This window comes from Delphinus delphis, chromosome 5 (genome assembly GCF_949987515.2).
Source record: "Delphinus delphis chromosome 5, mDelDel1.2, whole genome shotgun sequence".
Lineage (NCBI taxonomy): Eukaryota > Metazoa > Chordata > Mammalia > Artiodactyla > Delphinidae > Delphinus > Delphinus delphis.
The window spans coordinates 65,833,001-65,857,132 of record NC_082687.1 but is presented as its reverse complement, the minus strand read 5'-3'; the positions used below and the strand labels follow the sequence as shown (position 1 = coordinate 65,857,132).

At 44.1% G+C, this 24,132-nt stretch overlaps 1 protein-coding gene across 3 annotated transcripts in view; it reads left to right on the top strand.

The window, feature by feature from the left end:
* PDGFRA (platelet derived growth factor receptor alpha) overlaps nucleotides 1–24,132 on the top strand; it is a 46,064-nt gene that overhangs the window by 8,948 nt on the left and 12,984 nt on the right. For all 3 annotated transcript variants that reach the window (XM_060012518.1, XM_060012519.1, XM_060012520.1), the window contains exons 2-18: nucleotides 654–714; nucleotides 2,177–2,494; nucleotides 5,955–6,215; nucleotides 7,446–7,576; nucleotides 9,541–9,712; nucleotides 9,806–9,995; nucleotides 13,133–13,248; nucleotides 14,176–14,302; nucleotides 15,360–15,553; nucleotides 16,337–16,431; nucleotides 16,651–16,783; nucleotides 18,480–18,584; nucleotides 18,970–19,080; nucleotides 19,326–19,479; nucleotides 20,321–20,487; nucleotides 22,693–22,808; nucleotides 23,170–23,292. In XM_060012518.1, the coding sequence (XP_059868501.1) occupies nucleotides 666–714; nucleotides 2,177–2,494; nucleotides 5,955–6,215; nucleotides 7,446–7,576; nucleotides 9,541–9,712; nucleotides 9,806–9,995; nucleotides 13,133–13,248; nucleotides 14,176–14,302; nucleotides 15,360–15,553; nucleotides 16,337–16,431; nucleotides 16,651–16,783; nucleotides 18,480–18,584; nucleotides 18,970–19,080; nucleotides 19,326–19,479; nucleotides 20,321–20,487; nucleotides 22,693–22,808; nucleotides 23,170–23,292 (2,562 nt within the window). In that variant the 5' untranslated portion in view covers nucleotides 654–665. The remainder of the gene's footprint in view (nucleotides 1–653; nucleotides 715–2,176; nucleotides 2,495–5,954; nucleotides 6,216–7,445; nucleotides 7,577–9,540; nucleotides 9,713–9,805; nucleotides 9,996–13,132; nucleotides 13,249–14,175; nucleotides 14,303–15,359; nucleotides 15,554–16,336; nucleotides 16,432–16,650; nucleotides 16,784–18,479; nucleotides 18,585–18,969; nucleotides 19,081–19,325; nucleotides 19,480–20,320; nucleotides 20,488–22,692; nucleotides 22,809–23,169; nucleotides 23,293–24,132) is intronic.

Genomic DNA, 24,132 nt, shown 5'->3' with positions numbered 1-24,132 from the left:
AGTGACACTGGGTTAGTGCAACTTGTAAAAACGTCTATACCCGAATGGCTCTTAAGTATTAAGATATTTGTTGGCAGCCTAAGCATCTTTTCCCAAAAGTTGCCGAGGATGTGACCAAGTATTTTCTGTTAGCGAAACACGAAGCCAATCAATGCATTTTGAGTGAAAACAGCTCAAGTTTAGCAGTTGAGTAAATACATGTTTATTTGTTTTTTGCAATCTTAATTTAAATGGTTTAAGAGGAACCGTTCTTCTGTACTTTTGGACATATTCCAAGACAATAAAATCAGACTTTTTGGAATTTGAAAGCTGCAGACAATCAAAAAGGGTTTGGGCTTCAGATGGTTCCTGTCATGATCTCGGGGCCGCACAAGGCCATCTGATTTCTGCTTCTTAGGCATCTTCCTGTTTTAACTGTGAATCTTAAAACCCAGGATGTTGTTGACTAAAAGGATGCTGTTAACATAAGATTGATGACTAATAAGAACCTGCTGTATAAAAAAAATAATAAAATTAAATTTAAAAATAAATAAAAAGGCAATTTAATAACTAAAAAAAGAAAAAAAAAACATTTTCCATAGTGCAAAGCGCAAAGAGAACTAGGCTCACGGGTTGTTTTATTGACTAACATTGTTTCTGTTTGACTTTTTCAGTTTTCCAGAACTATGGGGACTTCCCATTGGGCACTCCTGGTCTTAGGCTGTCTCGTCACAGGTATGGATCACAGGCCTATATGAGTTCATTGTCCTAGGGGAAATCTCTTTTTCCCCTAAGTTCTGTGCTCTGCGGGTATACGACCTATACTGCGCATACTGCAAACAGTCCAAAAGAGTAAAGAGAAGTAGAAACCTATGGGACATTATCTAGAATGACCACAAACCTTCAGTTCTCTCTGCTGTATTGCACTAATTCCAGTTCAAAAAAGAATGTTCTTTATGTGTGTCATCATGGCGTTGAAATACTGTTAGGAATAATAGTCTAAATTTGCCCACCGCCCTCCTCCATCTCCTGGGACATGGGTTTCCAGTAGAGGTGGATCAGGGGAATTCAAGAATGCTCAAAGGGAACACATAATGGAAAAATCTCATCTAGAAAATCATACCTGTCTAAAGTTATACCTGTGTTAGGTGGAAGATGCTTTCATTGCTACAAAATCTTAGAATCACCTTTGGCCTTGAAATTGAGTTAATAGACTGACTTTTGGGGAAGCTTAGTAACTCTCTTCCAACAGGAGGGATGCCACTGGGGCCATTTGTTGAAATATTTATTGGACTTTCTTAGTTTTCATCCAGATATTTATAAATTGCAGATGTTCACCATGACACCAGTGTTTTTCTAATCTGAGGAGTTAACTTAAGTCTATTAGTCTCTTCAGGTCGTATCTAGATGGATATGGTAGAACTAAGCACTGTCAGTGATTGAAGAGTTCTGAAGTCCACTCAGTATTCCCCACCTGCGGGATAGTGACCCAGGTGTACTTACCACTTCCCGTTAACAAAAGCTGTTCAATCATAGTGGACACATACTGAAGTCGGGTGGGATTCCCACACCAGACTCAGAGGGAGGTTAGAGAACATTAATGAATAATGAATTAAGTCATAACATCTCTTCTACCAGTTTTATAGACAGAGGAAGCAGCTAGACTGACATTTTAGGTTCTAAGATGAACTTAGGCGTTTTTGCTCTTGGGCTTGACTCTTCTTTTTGAATTGAAATCCACATCCTCCTGCTTTGGTTTCTGGAAGTCATTAGAGAGGAGGCACGCCAGAGGGTAGAGAGGAACGGAAGACGCGTACTTCTTGAGCACGAATCTGCCTTGTGTCTTTACTGTCCGCGTTCCCTGTCCACAGTAAAGAAGGCATGTGTGCTTGGGCTTATACTATCTTGGGATGCTTCATGGTCACACATAAGAGCCTAAAATATGGAGTTGGAGTCAGACGTCCTCTATCCATTGGAGTGTTTGGAGGGGTGAATCCAGGGGCGCTTAGCGGGACTATTGAGGCCTTAGGAGCATTTGCTGCTCTCAGCAGATGCGGTGCCGTTATAATGGGGGGCCTTTCAGGGGCACCCAGGCTAGCGGATTTTTGCGTAGAAATGGTCATTGTTCATAGAAGCTGCTCTGGGTGAGACCGTCCTTTTGGCCTGCATCCTATTCAGAGCATGTTTCCTTTTACAGGGCCAAGCCTCATCCTCTGCCAGCTTTCATTACCCTCCATCCTGCCCAATGAAAACGAGAGGATTGTCCAGCTGAATTCATCCTTTTCTCTGAGATGCTTTGGGGAGAGTGAAGTGAGCTGGCAGTACCCCATGTCTGAAGAAGAGAACCCCAATGTGGAAATCAGGGACGAGGAGAACAACAGTGGCCTTTTTGTGACAGTGCTGGAAGTGGTCAGTGCCTCGGCGGCCCACACGGGGCTGTACACTTGCTATTACAACCACACGCAGTTGGAAGAAAGCGAGATCGAGGGCAGACGCATTTACATCTATGTGCCAGGTGAGTTGCCTGGATCCCCTGGACCAAGCTTATCGTCGTCCCGTCTCTCCTGTTGATTGTATGAGAGTTTTTTATAAGTATAAAAATCATAAATTTTCATCGGAGAAAATTTGAAAACTATAGGCGAACACACAAACTTAAATCAAGATCATTTGTCATGCCGGCATCTAGAAATATTCACTTAATATTTTGGAACTGTATTAAGTTTTGAAAATCATTGTCATTGTGGCATCTTTTATTGGCATTGTGCAGGATGTCTGAAATGTACTCATTTCTATTCAGTTTGATCGAGTTCAACAAATATTTACTGTGTATGCTTTGTGTGACAGGCACTGCTAAGTGCTGGGGCCACAAAGTAATTAGGTAGGCCTTATCATGGACTTGCCCATAGTCATTAGAATAGTTTCCAAATAACCATGCTATTTCTTAAATTCAATAAAACATGTACAGGCGTACCTTGGAGATGTTACAGGTTTAGCTCCTGACCCCCTCATTAAAGCCAATATCACAATAAAGCGAGTCACACAAATTTTTTTTTGGTTTTCCAGTGGATATAAAAGTTATGTTTGAATTATACTGCAGCCTATTAGGTGTGCAATAGCATTATGTCTTAAAAAAACAACGTACGTACTGTAAGTTTAAAATATTTTATTGCTAGAAACACCATCGTCTCAGCCTTCAGTGAGTTGTAATCTTTTTGCAATAGTAACATCAAATATCACTGATCACAGATCACTGTAACAAAGATAATAACAATGAAAAAGTTTGAAATATTAACAAGAATTACTAATATGTGACACAGAGACACAGACTGAGGGAATGCTGTTGGAAAAAATGGCACTGATAGATTTTCTTTTTTTCTTTTTTTTTTTTTTTTTTGCGGTACGCGGGCCTCTCACTGTTGTGGCCTCTCCCGCTGCGGAGCACAGGCTCCGGACGCGCAGGCTCAGCGGCCATGGCTCACGGGCCCAGCCGCTCCGCGGCACGTGGGATCTTCCTGGACCGCGGTACGAACCCGCGTCCCCTGCATCGGCAGGCGGACTCTCAACCACTGCGCCACCAGGGAAGCCCCTGATAGATTTTCTTGATGCAGCGTTGCCACAAACCTCCGATTTGTAACAAATTCAGGATCTGCGAAGGGCAGTAAAGCAAAGCGCAATACACCGAGGTGTGCCTGTATTTACTCTTGATGAGTTAGAATTTTTTTTTTTCTTTTTAATAAAAATTCAGGTTGATGTTGTCTCTTGTCCTCCAAGAAGCACGTGCCAGGATAGGAGTAAGGTGGGATTAAGTATGTAAGGGTTTTACTAGGAGAGAGGCTTATGAGAGAAAATGGGGAGGGATCCAGCAGAGGCTGGGAGAGCTGTCTGCCTGCATTGTAAGGGTGACCCTGAATGAAGGACCGTGGGTAGGAAGGTGGGGTAGATGAGTCCTAGACCTCTGGGCAAAGAAAGCTGGGGAGTCCTCCAGCCTAAGGAACCCCTGTTCCACACAGTCATTGTCTGGAAGCATCTCTGGAGGGCATGGCCTAGGGTTGTGATGGATTTCAGAGCCAGGCCCTGTTGCTGGAGGAAGATGTGGTGCTTTCCCACAGCAGCCACCCTAATTAACTAGCCTTAGCCATGAGCTTGAGATGCATTTGGTCTGCCACCCTCCTGGCATTGCCTGGGTACTCCTTTGTAATGATCTATGTCTGTATCTGTACCTATATCTATATCTGTACCTGTATCTGTATCTGTATCTGTATATATTGGCTTCTTCCAAGGACAGTTGTTAAAAGAAGGACCACCATGTTATTTAAACATTGCATAGGTAACGCATGATGGTAGGGGAGACTTGCATTTTAAAGGAAGCTCTGGCTGATGTGTAATGGATATCACACTGTATATTTTAACCTGAAATTAACTTGCAGCTTAATTAACTTTGCTGGAGTCTTTGCTAACAGAGTTCAAGAATTTGGAACTCTAAACACAAATTCAAGTCATGGCAGTTGTAATATATAGATGGGTGAATTAAAGAGGAATACAGCCAGAGTAGCTAGTTTCAAATAAACATATAAACCACTTACAGCTCTTGCCATCCGTGTCATTTTAGCAGAGGTAGAGTAAGGGGGGGTTTCAGAAGTGTATCTTCATACCTTTCTGTCTTTTCAAGTTTTTAAAATTGGCTCCTTTTCCTGCCTTCTGTTAACTGTGGGTGCTCCATGGATCTAGACCCTCTTCACTTCTGTTCTGACACTCTTATCTGTATCAGCCTCTCTTCCTACCAATCAAAAAAAATTGTTTCAAAAAGAGTAGGTATTTAGAATGTCACCTGTCATTCCCACCATAAATACCACCCCCCCCCCCCCCACGTTGTGAAGGCAATGGTAGGAAGGTAGGTTTGTTAAAGGTCCCTGGGTCTTGGAGTTTTGATCTGCCTAAGATTGCCCAAAGATTCTTCTTCTTTTTTTTTCTGGCTGCACTGTGCAGCTTCCGGGATTTTAGTTCCCCGACCAGGGATCGAACCCCGGGCCCTTGGCAGTGAGAGTATGGAGTTCTAACCACTGGACCACCAGGGAACTCCCAGTCCAAAGGTTCTTCTTGTTCCTCCCTTGCCCTAGCACAAACATCATCTGGGTAGGCCCTGCATTGTCAGAGATCTTGTTTGCTATTATGAAGAGTTGCACATCCTTTGCGAAACTGATGCTTGAGACTCTCAGTACTTCTTACTATAGTAGCTTAAGTAGCTGGTTTTCTTTTGAAAAGGAAATTCTCAAGCTATGGGATTATACATTTTATTTATTATTTGAGAGTCATTTTTTTTGATAGGTAGGTTTCTGTACTACTTTTCAATAATACTGACTATAGGCCATAAGCATTGTCAAAAGCATTGCATAATTTAAAAATTATAAGTATTTTCTCATGTTTTGAACAGACCTGATTATTTTGTTGTCCATTTTTTGTTGTTTTTAGTAGTTGTTTAAATTTTTACCTCAATTCCTGACTAATATTTATATTTATCATCAGTATTTTTTTTTTTTTTTTTTTTGCGGTACGCGGGCCTCTCACTGTTGTGGCCTCTCCTGTTGCGGAGCACAGGCTCCGGACGTGCAGGCCCAGCGGCCATGGCTCACGGGCCCAGACGCTCCACGGCATGTGGGATCTTCCCGGACCGGGGCACGAATCTGTGTCCCCAGCATCGGCAGGCGGACTCCCAACCACTGCACCACCAGGGAAGCCCTAGCATCAGTATTTTTTATGAGGGTATAGGCAATTTGGTATTGTTCATACTTGAAGAAGTATGAACCTTCTAGCTTTTATGATGATTAATGTCAGTGGGGTGACACTTCTATATATATGTGTGAAGGTAAAATTCATACCTTTGAATTTGATTAATGGTAAAGGAATAATTTTTCTGCATATATGTGTAAAGATGAAATTAATCCCTAACATGTTTTTCTTTCTTTTTCAAACCTCAGACCCAGATGTAGCCTTCGTACCTCTAGGAATGACAGATTACTTGGTCATCGTGGAGGACGATGATTCTGCCATCATCCCTTGTCGAACGACTGATCCTGAGACGCCAGTGATTTTACTCAGCAGTGACGGGGTGGTGCACGCCTCCTACGACAGCAGACAAGGCTTTAATGGAACCTTCACTGTCGGACCCTATATCTGCGAGGCCACCGTCAGGGGGAAGAAGTTCCAGACGATCCCATTCAATGTTTATGCTTTAAAAGGTACTTGTGCCCTCTCCGGCCCCCCCCTTTTTTTTTTTTGCAGTACGCGGGCCTCTCACTGCTGTGGCCTCTCCTGTTGCGGAGCACAGGCTCTGGACGCGCAGGCTCAGCGGCCATGGCTCACGGGCCCAGCCGCTCCGCGGCACGTGAGATCTTCCCGGACTGGGGCACGAACCCGCGTCCCCTGCATCGGCAGGCGGACTCTCAACCACTGCGCCACCAGGGAAGCCCCCTCCTTCTTAAAATAAGAGTTACGGGCAAAACAGTCAGATGCATGTAGCTTTTTTTTCCCTTGATCTTAGTCCCTGGTGATGGGAGACCCCAAATTCTGATATGGGAACTTAGGATCCCACCTTTACCGTACAATGTTAAGCTGACTTCTGTGGCTGTAACAGTACGAAGCTTAGCAATACCAAAGGCAAAAGCTTTCCTACCCCTGGAAGATTTCGTGTTTCATCAGTTGACTTCAAAATACTCTAAGGAATTCTTTTCTTGCATAAGCCTCTTACTGTTTAGTCACATTCCTGACTACAAAGGCCCTAACAACAAACACACACCTGTGAGGGTTGGACCCCTAGGTTAATTTTAGTAACTTAAGAAAAGTGATTTTGATTTTGAGAAAAGCTGGTGGTTGTCGACTTCATCCCTTTGATGCGAGTGGTTAATGCAAACGGGAAAGGATAAACCATGCTTGGGGGGCAACAGATCTATCGAACGCTTACGTGTAGGCGTGGCGTTAGCAAGAGTGTGCCATTGAACTTCTGTGAAGGGCTTCTTTTATGCCCAGCTCTGTGCTAGGTTCTCGAAGTGCTGAGAATACCTGGGGAGCGGAGTGGGAGAGGAGAATGAGCGATGGGGTGGGAACTAGTGCCTATAGGGGAGCGCAGGTCAGTAAAGACTGAGTAGATCCATCAGTAAAGGCGGCTGCAGTCGTAATTAACCCAAATGAAACCAAATGCTTGCGGATTCAAATGTCTTCTGTTTAATTGGAGTTTATTTTTACTATTGTTATTGTTCTGCGTGTGTGTGTGTGTGTGTGTGTGTGTCTTATTTTGTGCCAAATTATGTATGTCAACGCAAATCAAGGTTTCTGAGATTTTCAATATTTTGTCTTGATCAAGGTGGTTTGCAAATTATTGTTCAGGGTCATCTTAAAAAAGCCCAAACCTTATAAGATCCTAACTATACTGTGGATATTTAGGTCCTTGTGTTTGTTGTTTTTTTAAATAGCAACATCAGAACTTGATCTGGAAATGGAAGCTCTTAAAACTGTCTATAAGGCAGGGGAATCGATTGTGGTCACCTGCGCCGTCTTTAACAATGAGGTTGTGGACCTTCAGTGGACTTACCCTGGACAAGTGGTAGGTACCCTCACGGCCCCTGGTGGCATGGAATGGAGTACAGGAGGGGTCCAAAGACCCATCGCTGATGGGGCACGATATTGACCTCCTGTAGACCCCAGCTTCCCATCTCTAAGCTGCTCACTGACCAGATGGCTTCATGGCTCTTGGAGCAATGGGAGAGTCTGAGATGATGACAGCTGGACAGAATGCATAGATATTTCACACTGAGCCCTTTTTCTCATAAGTATGAAAGAAACCGGAAGGTTCTATGGCTACAAGATAACAACCAAAAAAATTAAAAAGAGAATGGATTTTAAAATTTGCTGATTGCTGAGAGAGTCATGAATTCTCCTTTTCTTGGCTCTCATACCTTTGGGTTTTGAGGCATTTGATAATGTTGGTTGTCTGCCCCCTTCTATTTCTGCTTTGTGGACACGCATGACACTTCTGCCTCCTGCATGCCTGGTCTTTCTTTGCCTGGTTTTCTTCAGTGAACAGGCATAACTCGAGTCATTCAACAAAGATTTAATGATGTTTGCCAAATCCCAAGCACTCTGTTAAAAGCTGGCCCATGTACAGAAAGAGGGAGAAGGAGGGAGGAATGGAGATGGAAGCGGGGAAGGGGAGCCGCCGTGCCATCTCTCATCCCTGGGGATTTACACATAGGTTCTCATTCATTCTGGTTTTTTTTTTTTTAATTGAAGTATAGTTAATTTACAGTGTGGTGTTAGTTTCGTGTACAGTAAACGGATTCAGTTATACATACATATATTCTTTTTCAGATTCTTTTCCATTCTAGGTTATTATAAGATATTGAGTATAGTTCCCTGTGCTATACAGTAGGTCCTTGTTGTTTTCCTGTTTTATATATAGCGGTGCATATATGTTAATCCCGGGTCTCATTCATTCTAATGCATTGTGGTAAGTGTATGTGAACCATTGTGAAAGGCTATGATGGTCCCACGCAGAAACAATGAACAGTATTGAATGCAGGGGCCTCATGGAGAACAAAAAACATATATGTATATATACGCTTTTTTGTCCCCTTCACTCCTAGTTTGCAAATTTCGGCTCCTTGCTCTTTTTTTTTGGCATTTTATAGTGTCTCTTCTTTTACCCATTTCTCTCCCCCATGCTTTTGCTGCCCCTTTCCTTTCTCTCCAGGGCGTCTGATTGGAAGTTGTGCATTTTCACATATTGCCTTATAAACCTCATGTTTTGAAGAGACATTCATAGACCTATATATATATATATATATATATATATATATATATATATATATATATCTTTGCTGAAATGTAAAGCTATCTGATTTTTCTGTTCATACCTGATTGCCTTTAATCCTTAAAACAGAAACTTTTCATTTATTGGAGATAAAATATTTTTCCCCTCGAAACCAAACTATGTGCTGTTTGGCCCCAAATATATGATCAAAGTATTGGTTTATGAATCATATTTTTGTTTGATATTAAAAATAACGTAGGCTTATTGTTGTAACTTCATAAAATTTAGAGAAACAGAGGAAAAGTCACTTCCCAGAACACCTCCATTATAATTTTAGGGAGATAAATACTTTATAAATGTAATAATTAATAGCTACTATACTTTAAATAGTACTTTGTTATGTATTTTTCCTGCGGCAGTAGAGCACAGACACCTTCCTATGTCATTAAATATCTTTGTAAAACAGGATTTTCAAAGGAGTGAGCTTGAAAAAACCCTTTTTGTCAATTAGACTTTATTTTTTAGGGCAGTTTTAAGTTCACAGCAGAATTGAGGGGAAAGTACCGAGATTTCTCGCATAGCTCCTGGGCTCACACGAGAGCGGCCTCCCGCATGACATCCCCACAAGGGTGGTACCCTTGTTACAGTCCGCGAACCCATACCGGTGCGTCATTATCTCCCAGGGTCCGTAGCCTACGTGAGGCTTCGCTCTTAGGAGCTAGCTTGTTAAAGTCGGTTCTCCTCCCCTTTTTCTGTAGAAAGGCAAAGGCCTCACAATGCTGGAGGAGACCAAGGTCCCGTCCATCAAGTTGGTGTACACTCTGATGGTCCCTGAGGCCACGGTGAAAGATAGTGGAGATTACGAATGTGCTGCCCGCCAGGCCACCAAGGAGGTCAAAGAAATGAAGAAAGTCACCATCTCTGTGCACGGTACATTCTGCTTTCCAAAATGTCCACTGACTGTGCTGCTCGGGGATCCACTATGCAGTAAGCGTTGTTTAACGGAAACTTTTCCCTGTACAGAGAAAGGGTTTATTGAAATCAGACCCAACTTCAGCCCGTTGGAAGCCGTCAACCTGCATGAAGTCAAACATTTTGTGGTGGACGTGCAGGCCTACCCCCCTCCCAGGATAGCCTGGCTCAAGGACAACCTGACTCTGATTGAGAATCTCACGGAGATCACCACTGACATAGAAAAGATTCAGGAAATCAGGTAAAGAAACAGCCTTCCTGAGTATGCCTTTTCTTTTTATTGTGTGTGTATTCCTAGATAGACTGACGCTTGCGCTTGTCTTACAACCCAAACCAAGAGTCCATATAGAAAATTTAGCAGTCAGAAATAGGAGATAGTGGAAATCAAGTACCTCTTCCGATGACATTGCAATGCAATAATAGTGTGTTGGTAAGTTTATGATCACACGAGAGAAAGAAGAACTGAAAATCTCTGCTCCCGATGAAAGATACGTTCCTGGATTCAGCAAGGGATGGAGGAAAGAAAGTAAAATTGGACCCACTTGTATGGTGATTACAGTTCCAGGGCAATTAGCACATAAACCTACATGAAACAAAACGTTGCTGGCTTCATTTGAAACGCATTTGCCCCAGTGAGGCCTCCATGGGAAATAAGAGTAGTGTCTGGTTAAATGTGGTTAGGAGAAGACATACAGTGAATAGTTTAGATCCCTGCCCTCTGAGGAGTCGGGAGACTGCTGTCATCTCTTAACCAGTGGTGGAGTTTTGGGTAAGTCACCCTTCAGCCTCAGTTTTCCCATCTATAAGGTAGGGTTAATAATACCTTGTGTCCTTCAAGGCAAGGCACTGGACCAGATGATATTTTGAGGTCTCTTGCAGTTTTAAGCTCTGATTAGAATTTAGGAGTAGAAGGTACCTCTTGAAGGGCTCAGCTATTCCAGCCCTGCACCTTTGTCAGAAACCATCCCAGGGAGACACAGTCCTCTATTTCAAGCCTTCAGGGAAGAAGAGAACACAGAACCCCTCTCTCATCAGTTCGCTTAACCTCAGGATTTGCTTTCTTCTTTCTGAACTAAATTCCATGTGTAATTGAGAAGCGACATCTGGGAAAATGGACGTGGAAACCTCTGTGGAACAGTGATGGAAAAAGAAGTGGGATACTGAATCTGGAAGGCTTTCTGATGACACAAAATGGAGGTGCACAAAGAGGTGGGCAGTGCCCAACTTTCCACTAGGCTGTGAGGCCAGAGAGGAATAGGGTGATCCTGGCACAGCCAACACTTGAGACACCCGTCTGAGCGCTGTCTGCGAGCTACAGTCAATAGCGACGGCCAGGTAGCGGTCGTCCCCTGAGTGGTCCAGGAGAGCGGCCTGTTCAGGTGCTTCGAGAGTTCCTCCAGCACATCTGATCCCCATGAAGGGCAAGGGAACATAGGATGCATATGATGGAGGGGTGTCTGGCTTACTTAAAACTAGTGGATCCGGGCTTCCCTGGTGGCGCAGTGGTTAAGAATCCGCCTGCCAATGCAGGGATACGGGTTCAAGCCCTGGTCCGGGAAGATCCCACATGCCGCGGAGCAACTAAGCCCGTGCGCCACAACTACTGAGCCTGTGCTCTAGAACCTGCAAGCCACAACTACTGAACCCGTGTGCCTAAAGCCTGTGCTCTGCAACAAGAGAAGCCACCCCAATGAGAAGCCTGCGCACCGCAATGAAGAGTAGCCCCCGCCCGCCGCAACTAGAGGAAGCCCACGCATAGCAACGGAGACCCAACAGAGCCAAAAATAAATAAATAAATAAAACCAAAAAAACCCCAAACAAACTACTGGATCCACCAGCTTCCTTGGCCGAACGAGTGCAGAAAATGAACAACAAAAGACTGTCTGGTCATTGGCAGCCAGGGTCGCTAAGGGGACTCTAAGGAAGTCTATTCCAGAGTGTGTCCAGGGTGGTGTGGCAGAGGGAAAGCCAGCCCAGCATGCTCCCTTCACAGGTCCCAGCACCTGGCGTCTTGGGCTAGAAGACTCTACATTAGCAGGGTATTTTGGAGCCTGTGAAATGCTTTAGATTATTTCATGTAATTAATGCTCAAAATGACACTTGCATACAGCTTTCCAATGCTACACATAAGGAACCTGAGGCATGGAGAAGTTCAGTCATGCCCCAGATCTCCTCCCTTCATGACCAGTGCTCTTCCCCTCACTCCACCTTCCTTTCACTCACAGTTCCACACTGTACTGTATTTTTTAATTATAAATTTATTTATTTTTATTTTTGGCTGTGTTGGGTCTTTGTTGCTGTGCACGGGCTTTCTCTAGTTGCGGCGAGCGGGGGCTGCTCTTCGTTGTGGAGCACGGGCTCTAGGCACGAGGGCTCAGCAGTTGTGGCTCATGGGCTCTAGAGCGCAGGCTCAGTAGTTGTGGCGCACAGGCTTAGTTGCTCTGTGGCATGTGGGATCTTCCCAGACCAGGGCTCGAACCCATGTCCCCTGCCTTGGCAGGCAGGTTCTTAACCATTGCGCCACCAGGGAAGCCTATCACACTGTGCTGTTTTGTTAATGACAGCCAAATGGGCCATTACTTTATAGATGCACGCACACACACGTGCACGCACACACACACTCATGGCCAAATGTCATTTATTGTACGTGTAAGAAACCTTTTGGAGAAACTTCCCATTAGTGAAGTATGAAGGACTATGTTTCTCTAATTTATTTATTTTTTAAGATGAATCCTGTGCTTTAAAATCATTCAAGCCTAAAGACAGTGCATTGCAAGAAACCTTATTCCACTCCTGTCCTCGTGTTCCTCCGTACCCGCTCCTCTCCACCCCCAGGGGAATACTTTTGTTAGTTTTGTTAGGTTCTTATGAAACCTTCCAGAGTTTCTTAAAGCAGATACAAGCAAGCAGGAATTTTATACCCTAGTGACCTCTTCGTATCGATACAGAGACAGTGTCCTCGTTCTTTCTTCCAAGGATGTTCCATTGTTTGGCTAATCACTCAAATGATGAATATTTAGGGGAAGCAAGTATTTTTTTAGAAGGTAAAAATCAAGGGTTAAAAAAAAAAAGGAAAGTTGGTGGGTTTATTCCCATTTAGATGTCTGGCCTTAGCAGAGCTGACTGCTCTTGTAGCCACATAAGCCATTGCTCATCTCAGGTTGTCCCGTCTTATGTTTAAGAATTAAGTGTCTATGACTCAGACCTTCAGTGCGTAGAAAGTGTATCAAAAATCCCAGAAAAGCGATGATATGGACAAGAAAAAAAGATGTTTTTACTTTTTTACAAAAAACAAAATTTGAATTGAATATGGTTATTACTTAATGGTTAGAATTTATTTGGCTACAACTTGCTGAAACAAAGTCCTTTACTTTTAAGGTATCGAAGCAAATTAAAGTTGATCCGAGCTAAGGAAGAAGACAGCGGCCATTATACTATCGTAGTTCAAAATGAAGATGATGTGAAGAGCTATACTTTTGAACTCTTAACTCAAGGTATGTAAGGGCCGTATAAAGATAATGCCAGCTCAGTGGGTGCGTGACTGAGAGTCTCCCGAGGAGATCCTGGCACTTTCCCCCCAGGTCGTGGAGGGAAAAGCAGCCCTTTTAGGGGAGAAGCAGGGACTGTAGATGTCACATGTCAGGGATAGCTTTGTTGGACTTACAAATCCACATAATTCTGGGAGGTTCCAGGCTAGTCTGGAATCATTTGGGAATTCCTAGGCTCCACTAGCTTCCTTACCATCTGCTTCTCAATGTGGTCTGGGCAGAGTGACATGATGCTTTTTGGTCTGGATGACCTTAGATTGTTCCAGAGTGTTTGGCCTTTTTGCTTTGCTTTCCTTGTAGACCTCGTACAGTGGCCCTTCCCAGAAAGGAGTGCCCAAGTCTTTACATCCTGGTTCAGAAACTTCTCACCTACCTTGGGCCACATACTGTCTTAGGTGGGCTCATTTGACCCTCACAGTCAATCTATGATACAAGTATCAACATATTTCTAAATTATTTGATCCTAGGTTGCAAAAACATCTTTAAAACCTAATAATACCCCATAGATGCACTTTGGTAAATGCTGCTCTAGATTTAGATGAATCCATTAGATGATTCCCAAGCTATAATATAATTTTAAGAGCCTTCTTGCCTTTCAAGCCAAATAACCACAGGGGCTTTTTGCTTTCTTCACTGAGGATTTAAAACACCACGGGGCATAAATGCCAAATCACTGAAAATGTGACCATGCTCTTACCCAAGTGGGTCTGTCCAAACTGGAGTGTTAACTGTGCACATGACTCAGTGGCCGCTTGGTTTGTAGGTTTGAATGTCACGCGGACAAGTTCTGAACTCTTGGAATTCCACTTCGTAATTCCCAGAAGTTCTGGGACACGAACCAATTCAATTCTGATTTCTTTTCACCTCTTGCAGTTCCGTCATCCATTCTGGACTTGGTCGACGACCACCATGGCTCTAATGGGGGCCAGACAGTGAGATGCACAGCTGAAGGAACCCCTCTTCCTGATATTGAGTGGCTGATTTGCAAGGATATTAAGAAGTATGGAAATCGCACATTCCCTTTCCATTTGTGGTCAGAATGTTTCTTCCTTGGGACAGAGGACCTCAAGTGCATTTTACTTCTTTTGCTGGCCCTTGTTTTTGTGTTTGTGATTCTTATTTGGCCTAAGTCTCATAAACTGCAAGATAGGGTTCCAAACATGGACCTCGCGTGTGCGTGCATGCAGGCGTGCATGCACGCAGGTGCACTTCTGTGTCCTTGAGTAGCTGTAAGAAGGTCGACAGCTTTCAGCAGATTCTCAAAGGGTCTCTAATCTGAAAAGAGCATGAATCTAAAGAACTGCTATAAGAGGATTTTTACTACCCTGGCCCACAGTTTCATCTCCCATTTCATCTGTGGTGAATGTTATTTGGTGGTTAGACTGGCACGTGAAAATAAATGAAGGTACTGCCCAGGTGACTTCTCGCTACCTGCTCTGTGGCGGGAGTTAAGGTCCCCGTCCCTCCTTCAGCCCCCACCCCTCACCCTTCTCCGGCGGGCACGTGAGCAGCACATTTGCACTCCCACCTGTAGTGACTGCTGTGCTCAGAAACCTCATTGCTTCTCCTGGAGAAGGAGACTCCTAGACCTACGCCCCCCGCAGGCCACAAGGCAGCAGACTTGGATCCAGACTGGAGCTGGTGTCGAGGTCTCACCCTAGTGACACCTGAGGGGGTCCTCACAGTGTGGGTGGAGAGAAGGGAGGGCAGCAGGCCTTTTCGGAGGGGTGGGACGTTGGGATAGTTAAGTTCTTGAAGTCCAGGTTGCTCATGGGTTCAAGGCTTGGGATGGGTAGTTCTGTTGGATTGAACTTGTTTATCTCTGCCTTGTCCTCATAACCAGTTAACTTTTAAATACCCACATGTAGCTTATTCTCTCTTGGAGAACAAGGTGTTGAATGTTAATCTGCACATAAAATAAGAAAATTGACCTGTAGCCCCCCAAATGCAGACAAAGTCAGGGCTGCTTGCCGTCTTAGATGATTCTCACTGCTCCATCCACCCCCATGACTCCCCGTAACTGGCTCTATACCTATTCCCTTTTTCTCCGTCTCCAGATGTAATAACGAAACTTCATGGACGATTTTGGCCAACAATGTCTCAAACATCATCACGGAGGTCCACCCCCGAGACAGGAGCATGGTGGAGGGCCAAGTGACATTCGCCAAGGTGGAGGAGACCATTGCAGTACGATGCCTGGCTAAGAATCTCCTCGGGGTGGAGAGCCGAGAGCTGAAGTTGGTGGCTCCCAGTGAGTAGCTCATGGGTCAGGACACGGCCAAGTCAGCAGCCGAGCCCTTCCTCTCTCAAGCGGAACTTTGAATCCCAGATGGGGTCCCGTAGGAATGAAGGTCCCTCGGTGGAAATTCAGCTCCCGATGCTCTTAACGGGCCTTCTCTGGGCATCTCTGTGGGAGCCCTTTCTTTCAGATTCAAATCCCAAACCGCATTGTGCGAGGCCCCTAGGCATTTTGATTGTCTAGCCGTATAGCTACCCAGTCTCTTTGGTCTGAGCATGTGGGGATGGAGGATGGGGAAGAAGGGTCTTCCTCCTTGTTGCTCTTCATAACAGTTGAGACAGGTTGAATTCTTAAAAAAAAAAAAAAAATCAATGAAGCCAAAAGCAATATAAGTAAACTGCAACCTTTCAAAATAACTGAACTTGATTTTCTGAACTTACGTTCTGAACTTATGCTACTAATGGTAGCTCTCAATCTCACTTATTAATATTTATATTCCAGTTCATATTTTGTCCAGAAGGTTAATGTTGGAGGACCTTTGGGGAAGGTATTTTGTTCCCAACTGAATTTTGTCCCTTTCACGTCTAAGGGAAGAGCTGGAGTAGTTTCATGCATGTAGATAACTGAGAGATGGTCTTGCCCATCCTCCAAATAAGCCTGGCGGCTCTTATGCTTCTCCACCAGTAGTGAAAGATTTCTGGCCCAGAAACAGCCACCCTGCCTTCCTGCCCTCGCGCGTGTTTGTGCAAGTTCTCCACCGTGCCTCTCTCTCTCTCTCTCTCTCTGGTCCTCTAGCTCTGCGTTCTGAACTCACGGTGGCGGCCGCAGTCCTGGTGTTGTTGGTGATTGTAATCATCTCACTCATTGTCCTGGTTGTCATTTGGAAACAGGTAGATTTTCTTTTTAAAGAACTAAAACTATTTGAAACCAATAAGAACAAGAAGAAGAGCAACCTAGTTCAGGGCTTGGCACAGAGAAGGAGCTCAGTAACAAGATGATGAGTGAACGTTATTGAATCCTACTGTGTCCAGTCATTCTGCCGCTGCGGTTAAGCTTTGGTACATTCGGACGTTGGTAATTCACCAGTTACCTGTCCTGGTCATTTATAGAAACCAAGGTATGAAATTCGTTGGAGGGTCATTGAATCAATCAGCCCCGATGGACATGAATATATTTATGTGGACCCGATGCAACTGCCTTATGACTCGAGATGGGAGTTTCCAAGAGATGGACTAGTGCTTGGTAAGCTCCTACTGGGGTGATGTCCCAAGACTCCCTTTGATTTGTACGCAACTTTACTCTTTACGGGCCTGTGGAGGAATAAAGGATCTGCGCTTGTGCTTAGTAAAAGCTAAGCATTAGAAATTGGCTTTCAGAAATAGTTTTCTCTCTTGAAAATGAGTTAATTGAATCACAGCAATGACTTGTTTTTACCTCCTTCCCTAGCAAATTACGGTTAAAGAACATTTTACAAAGGGAGAAGAGAATATGAGGAGGCCTGCCAAAGCTACGCATCAAAGTGGCTTTGCTTTGGAAATGACACCAACTGAAAATGAGACGAAGTTCTACAACTAAAAAGGAACAGATGAGAAATGAATGAGGCCAATCGGAAAATATATTTTGACTCAGTACATTCTGAGGATTATTAGATACTTCTTTAAAATACAGAATATAAAAATATAGGTTCCTTTTAAAACAAACATGAAAAAATCATCAAGCCAGCTTATCACAGACTTTTCAAATATTTCAATCTTGGGCTGAGACCAAGAACATGAAGCTTAGTCCAAGGGATTTTTTTTGGTTTTTTTAAAATCACATCCTGATTGAATGAAAACAGGACAAAGACAAATGAAAGTTAGAGCTAGAGGTTGTGTCATCATGACTATTCTAACAGTATGTACTTCAGAGGATGCCAAAGGCATTTTAACATTATCCACTTGTCTCATTCCAAAGTACAGCCAAGTTAGGTCTTCTTACAGAGTTACTTAAACTGAAATCAAACGAGACACCCTATTCACATACCTATACCTGGGAACTAAGCTTTCTTTATTATATTTTCTCCCTTGTTTTACAAAAAGGGATGAGGAGCTTAGGGAAGTTAAAAAGTAATAAAATACGGAGAAAAAGGGCAACATCCCTAACGTACCAAGAGGCAGTCCTGTGTCTCTCTGCTTCCGTGTATTGTCAAGTTGCTAGGGAAGCAGTACCTTTCCAGGAACAGTTTCCAGCCGTGCAGACATGCAGTCACAGGCAGTGTTGGCTGTTAGTGCCCTTTTATGAGCCGAGTCTTTCCCTGGCTTGGCAGACACATCTGTTTTAGACTGTGAGCTCTTTTAAGAGTGGGGACCAGAGCTTCCATTTCATTTTGTATCTCCCAGCGTGCGGCAAAGTGTTGTGCTCCTAGGGCATGTTTAGCCTTTGCCCTTCCTAGTCTTTCTAAGAAACAGGCAGCAAGGGAGCCAGCCCGAAGTTGTCTTCATCACTGCTTAGAATCCGTGATGTCTTGAATACTGAAGTATTGCCAGTGGATAAAGGCTTATTGATGCAAAAGATGCCCCTGTTTGTGTGCGGAAAACAGAAGGGTAGAGAACCAGGAGGTTTGGGCCAGAGCCACAGAAAGCAAGTACCACAGAGCCCACGATTTGGCCCGGTTCTCCAGCTGGTAGACAGAGTGCTCACACCAGCGAGGGCTACACCCTCCTTCTTCCCGCCTGTGTTTTCCTTTCCTTTGCAAACGTTATTTGACAAAAGCAGTTATACTAATTTCCTTCCCTGTGGGCTCAGTTCTGGTTTTGACATGATGACTCGGAGGAATCATTATGCTTCCTCCATATGGGAGAAACACCACCCAGCTGTGTACCCATGAGCGCTGGCCGCGGTAAATGAAGCTGACGAGATGCCTGATTCTGCATGTGTTGATGGTGCTGGTTGCCCACAGGTCGTATCCTGGGCTCTGGTGCATTTGGGAAAGTGGTTGAAGGAACTGCCTATGGATTAAGTCGATCCCAACCTGTCATGAAGGTAGCAGTGAAGATGCTAAAACGTAAGTGCCCCTTTCTGGGGATTTTTTGAACATGGAGATATTAAGTAAATTGCTCAAAATCACACAGCCAGTAAATGCCACGTTTAGGACTAGATCTTGGTTCTTTTGACTCTAGGATTTATGCATATTTAGACTGTTTTGTCAGTTAGTTTTATTTAGATTGTTCTTGTTGCCTATATGTTGGAAAACCAAGAGTTATTTGTAGTGGCTTCTTTTTACCCTGAAGCCTAGGGATTAGTTATTAGCGTCTAGACTGAGTCCCTATTTCTCTTTTAGACTGTTGTTAAATAAAATGATGTCCAGTCGTAGGGTTAGCCATGTTTTGGGCTTTTTCTGGGTAGTAAATAGTTTAGTTGAACCGATACGTGATTGATTTCTTCAACAGCCACAGCCAGATCCAGTGAAAAACAAGCTCTCATGTCTGAACTGAAGATAATGACCCACCTGGGGCCGCATTTAAACATTGTGAACTTGCTGGGAGCCTGCACCAAGTCAGGTAGGCTTGCTCACCTGAGAGTGAGGATTTTCATAGAACACTACGGTTGTGAAGACTGTCTAGGCTTTAAATGCCCAAACACGCCAGCAAATATAAGTCCCTTGAATGGAGCTGTTGACTAGATTCTATTGAGGGAAGCTCCCTGTTCTTGAGCAGCGTCTCTTAGCAGTGTAGACACAGTGTAATTCATGGCCCTTCTGTTCTTCACTTTCATGCTCACCTCCAACTGGTTTTGGACCCCACAGGCCCCATTTACATCATCACTGAGTACTGCTTCTACGGGGATTTGGTCAACTATTTGCATAAGAATAGGGACAGCTTCTTGAGCCGCCACCCAGAGAAGCCAAAGAAAGAGCTGGACATTTTTGGATTGAACCCTGCTGACGAAAGCACACGAAGGTAGGTGCGAAGAGAGACGCTGTTGTGAATCGTCGTCTTATGAGCTTCACCAGTGGAGAGAACCCATGTCCTGATAGAGGCCATGTCTGCAGATTCAGTGCCAGGAGGTAGCAAGACTTAGAGTCAACTACCCTGCTCCATCATCCTGTAACATGGTGCTGAGAGATACCTGATGTCTGCAGGTGTTTTGAACCAGGATATCATGTTGGGGATAGGTTTGCTGATAGGTTTGAATGAGAGTGAGGGTTGGAATAGTTCTGGGAACCAGTTTGCTGTTTATGTGTGTTCTACTTAAGACCTCTAAATGCATCTCTGGCCAGGGATGCCCCAGTACTCGTACCTTGTGAGAAACTTCTAAGTTTGAGATACTGGTCCTTGCTGAACCCTGTGCCTATTAGTCCCCACTGCAGAAGTCTAAAGTGGCTAAAAAGATCTCTGTAGATACGACGTTCTGTAAGATCAGAAAGGATGTGAGTTCACTTCATATTAATTTACTCAGTGGACACCAGATTGGTGCTAAATGTATTGAGTAGCAGGATTTGTCTGCCCAAGCCACTTGGTCATGGGGTGCAGGTTCATGGCCCGTGAACTGAAAAACAGAATAAAGACAGACACAGCTGAGTTGAGATGGTCCATGGGTTTGTGTGATCATTGATTGATGCTCATCCCCCCGACTGGACCACCGTCGTGAAGGGTATGGGTGGTTGTGCTTTTGTTCCCTGTGCCGCCCCCATGGCCACCACTGCCTCGCATGCGGCGGGTACCTAGTTGGCATCTACTGAATGTCGGGCGATCACTCCAGAGGACAGCCTGGTTAAGGTTTCTTTTTCTGTTTCTACAGTTACGTTATTTTATCTTTTGAAAACAACGGTGACTACATGGACATGAAGCAAGCTGACACTACACAGTATGTCCCCATGCTGGAAAGGAAAGAGGTTTCTAAGTACTCAGACATCCAGAGAGCGCTGTATGATCGCCCAGCCTCATATAAGAAGAAATCCATGTTAGGTAAAGGCGTCTCTGCTTATGCTTTGGGTGTTGTGATCTTCCGGTGGTTTAGTACGATACCTAAAATACTCAGAAGATGCTGAGCAGGCCTGGGAAGTAGGACCGCCAGGCCACATGGTTCCTAACTGCAGATCTGCACACCTGAGTCTAGGACATGTTTTTGAAGGTCTGTGGCCTGTGGATTGAAAAAAGAAAAAGAATAAAGATAGACCTCATGTAATAAATTTTTCAGACTTTAAATGTAATTATTTTATTTTATTAATTTTATCTTTCTGTCCAGTTTTATTCAGATATAATCGCGATACAGGACTGTGTAAGTTTAAGGTGCACAGCATAATGATTTGACTTACAGACATCATGAAATGATCACCACAGTGAGCGTAGTGAACATCCATCATCTCACACAGATGCAAAATAAAAGAAAAAGATTGTTTTCCTTGTGATGAGAATTCTTAGTATTTACTCTCTTAACTTGCATATATAATATACAGCAGTGTTAATTATATTGATCATGTTGTACATTATATCCCTGTAATGTACATTTTAAAATGTAGTCATTTTAAAGAATTGTTTATTCTGACATAATGATATTCATTTTTTGGTGTTAGCATGACTTTTTTTTTTCTTCTTCAAATGAAAGTATGGTGGTAGTTGATGTTTTTTCTCAGTACCCTTACTTGGAACAATTAAAAGCTGGCAATCTTATATTGGTTCCTAATATTTTTTTTAATTTAATTATATAAATCTCTAATATCTGTGAGTTCCATAGCCCTCGTTTTTAGCTTTGCTAATATCCAGTTTGTGTTAGAAACTGGAAAGTGGGCAATTTGAGGTTATATTTTCTGACAAGGGTGTTGGGTTTTTCTACTGAATGTTGTTTGAAGGAAGATCCGTTTGTTTTCAAAGCAGATGAGCATGTGGCAGGGTTGAACTGATTTGTAAACTCCAGGGAGCCTAGCTGATGCCCATAGCAGATGGACCACCCCACATCTGCTGGGGGTGGTCCTTCCAGGCTTCTACTCTCATCACAGGCTTGGAGTAGGGAGGAGGCTGCTAGATAGATCTGACGATGCCTTGTTCCATAATCTTGTATTACCGGGTCTGAGACCTCCCGTTGGTCCCTGCAAAAAGGTGTTGAGCTGTCATGGAAATTGTTTTGAAAATCATTAATGTACTCTGGATGCTTTCAGGGTTCTTAAGTGAAAGGTACAGTCATTAAGAAAAGAATGTGCTTGTTCTGCAAAGCGCAGTACGGAATAATATTTTCCACTCCTGCAGCTCCAAGGTCCATTCACATCTCATTGCCAACTGGGTAAACTTCCAAGCCCTTTTAAAAGATTAGCCAGTGAGACTTGTCGGAACCAGTCCTTCCTCTCCCCTCCTGTATTGTTAAAAATAGTTTACGTTGCTTCCCAGGCTGGACGTGGCTCTAGATGTCAGGGGAACCTGATTCATGCTCAACCCAGGCCCAGTTGGCAGGCAGACCATTGCTTTCTGGCTGGAAAAATGTGAAGGGCTGCAGCTACTCTTCACATGCCTGAACTTTTTGAAAAAGTGCTGAGAACTGCTGGCCTAGATTGCCTCCTTCCTCGAAAACCCTGGGACCCTTCCAGAGGGGACCAACTGGGGAAAGTGGACAAGTTACAAAGAAAGGGAACTACGCGCGAAGTCTTTGGCACTGACCTTTAAGATCGCTATCTCTAGTTGGACTGGTGGCTAATTTTATTCACAAAGTAAGCCAAGTACTATGAAGGTGGCTTTAAAAAGAAAAAAAAAGCAATTCCTAGAAGCTGCTTTTTCAAAGAGCCCTCGTGTACATTCCTCACGGATTTGTGTGTGTGTGTGTGTGTGTGTGTTTAAAGTGGCTGAGGTGATTTGCTAACTAAGATTGAAAAAAGAAATTTGGGAGGCAAACAAAATATGTGTGAGAACGCATGATACTGGTCCTTATGGAATCATATATACTTATATATATACTTAAACCAGGTATATGTTTCTACAGATGTATTTCTTTTTAAAGAGAGCACTTTTGCATATTTTACACACACCGCTGTGAGGTTTAGAAACTATAACAAAATGATCTTAAGTGTGTTCTTTGGACAAGCCTCCGCAGTCTGACGAGCGGCCCAGCCCTTCGGGAGCATCGAGGTGGGTGATGTTTCATGCTGTCCGCCAGCACCAACACACTTAATTCCTTTCCTGCAGACTCAGAAGTCAAAAACCTGCTTTCGGATGATAACTCAGAAGGCCTTACTTTGTTGGATTTGTTGAGCTTTACCTATCAAGTTGCCCGAGGAATGGAGTTTTTGGCTTCAAAAAATGTAAGTGTATTCAGGGGACAGAGACTTCTTTAGACCCAGGCCACAGATCTGAGCAAGGTGAGCGTGGAAGGGAGATCGTGGAGAAGCCTGTAGCAATGGCTGCTTCTCTCTTCCTCATCCCCAAAGCAGAGCGGGGCATCCAACAGGATCAGGTGTCTACTTTTCTCCAGAGCTTTGTCCCTCTCGGGAGGGACTGGGATGAGAGCCTGAGAGAGGGGAGCTCTTTATGCCAGGACAGCCTCCCTGAGGCTGTGTGCCAGGCAGCTCCAAGCGCCCCCGTGAAGTGGCCAGTCTTGCAGGGGTGATGCTGTCTAGCGCAGGTGGACTAACACTCCCCGTCATTTCTTCCCTTTCTGCGCAGTGTGTCCACCGGGACCTGGCCGCTCGCAATGTCCTCCTGGCGCAAGGGAAAATCGTGAAGATCTGTGACTTTGGCCTGGCCAGAGACATCATGCATGATTCGAACTACGTGTCAAAAGGCAGCGTACGTGCTCTCACCTTGTTTGGCAAGCTCGCCGTCCCTCACTTGCATCTCTGAAAGCAGGTGTTGCTTCCAGCCATTCAGTGCCCAGATTTTTACCACAGAGTCCGTGACATTCATGAATGGGCTCCAGGGGTCAGTATGAAAAGCACAGGCTCTACAGACAGACTCCCTGGGTGTGAGCACCATCTCCAGCACCTACTAGTGTGGGAACTTGGGGCAAGTTACTTGGCCATTCTGTACCTCGGTTTCCCTGTCTGTATCAGGGAAGTGACATTAGTACCTATCTCCTGAGTTGCTGCAGAGTATTAGATCACTGGATTCATGTAAAATGCTTAGGACAGTGCCTGGCACATACAAAGCCCGTAAGTGTTAGTCATTAATACGTAAGTTGTGCATTTATTTCCAAGGAGAGCACCTCTTATCAAATGTTCAAATGGTGTCTACGACCCCTAAAATGTTAAAACCACTTGAGTTAATACATCTTAGAGGCGCAGTTTCCTTAAAGATAGTCGTTCTGTCCTACACTTGAACCTTCTCCCCACTGTTTCTTATAGTTCAAAAATGTAATTGGTTCTCGGGTCACTAGGTCTGTTCTTAATTTCGTTCCTAGGAAGACCTGAAAATAGGGGCCAGGTCCATTCAGGGCTCACGCTTTTGGGGTAGACATTCAGGATTAAATATCTTGGCATGTTATTCCTTGGAAGGGTAAGAGGCAGCAGTGACCATCCAGCATTCATTAAATACGTATTGAGCACCCACTAGGTGGCAGGTACTCTTCTGGGTGCCGAGAGTACAGAAGTGAACTAAAGAGGCGCTCCTGTGGGGCAAGGTTGCCAGTGC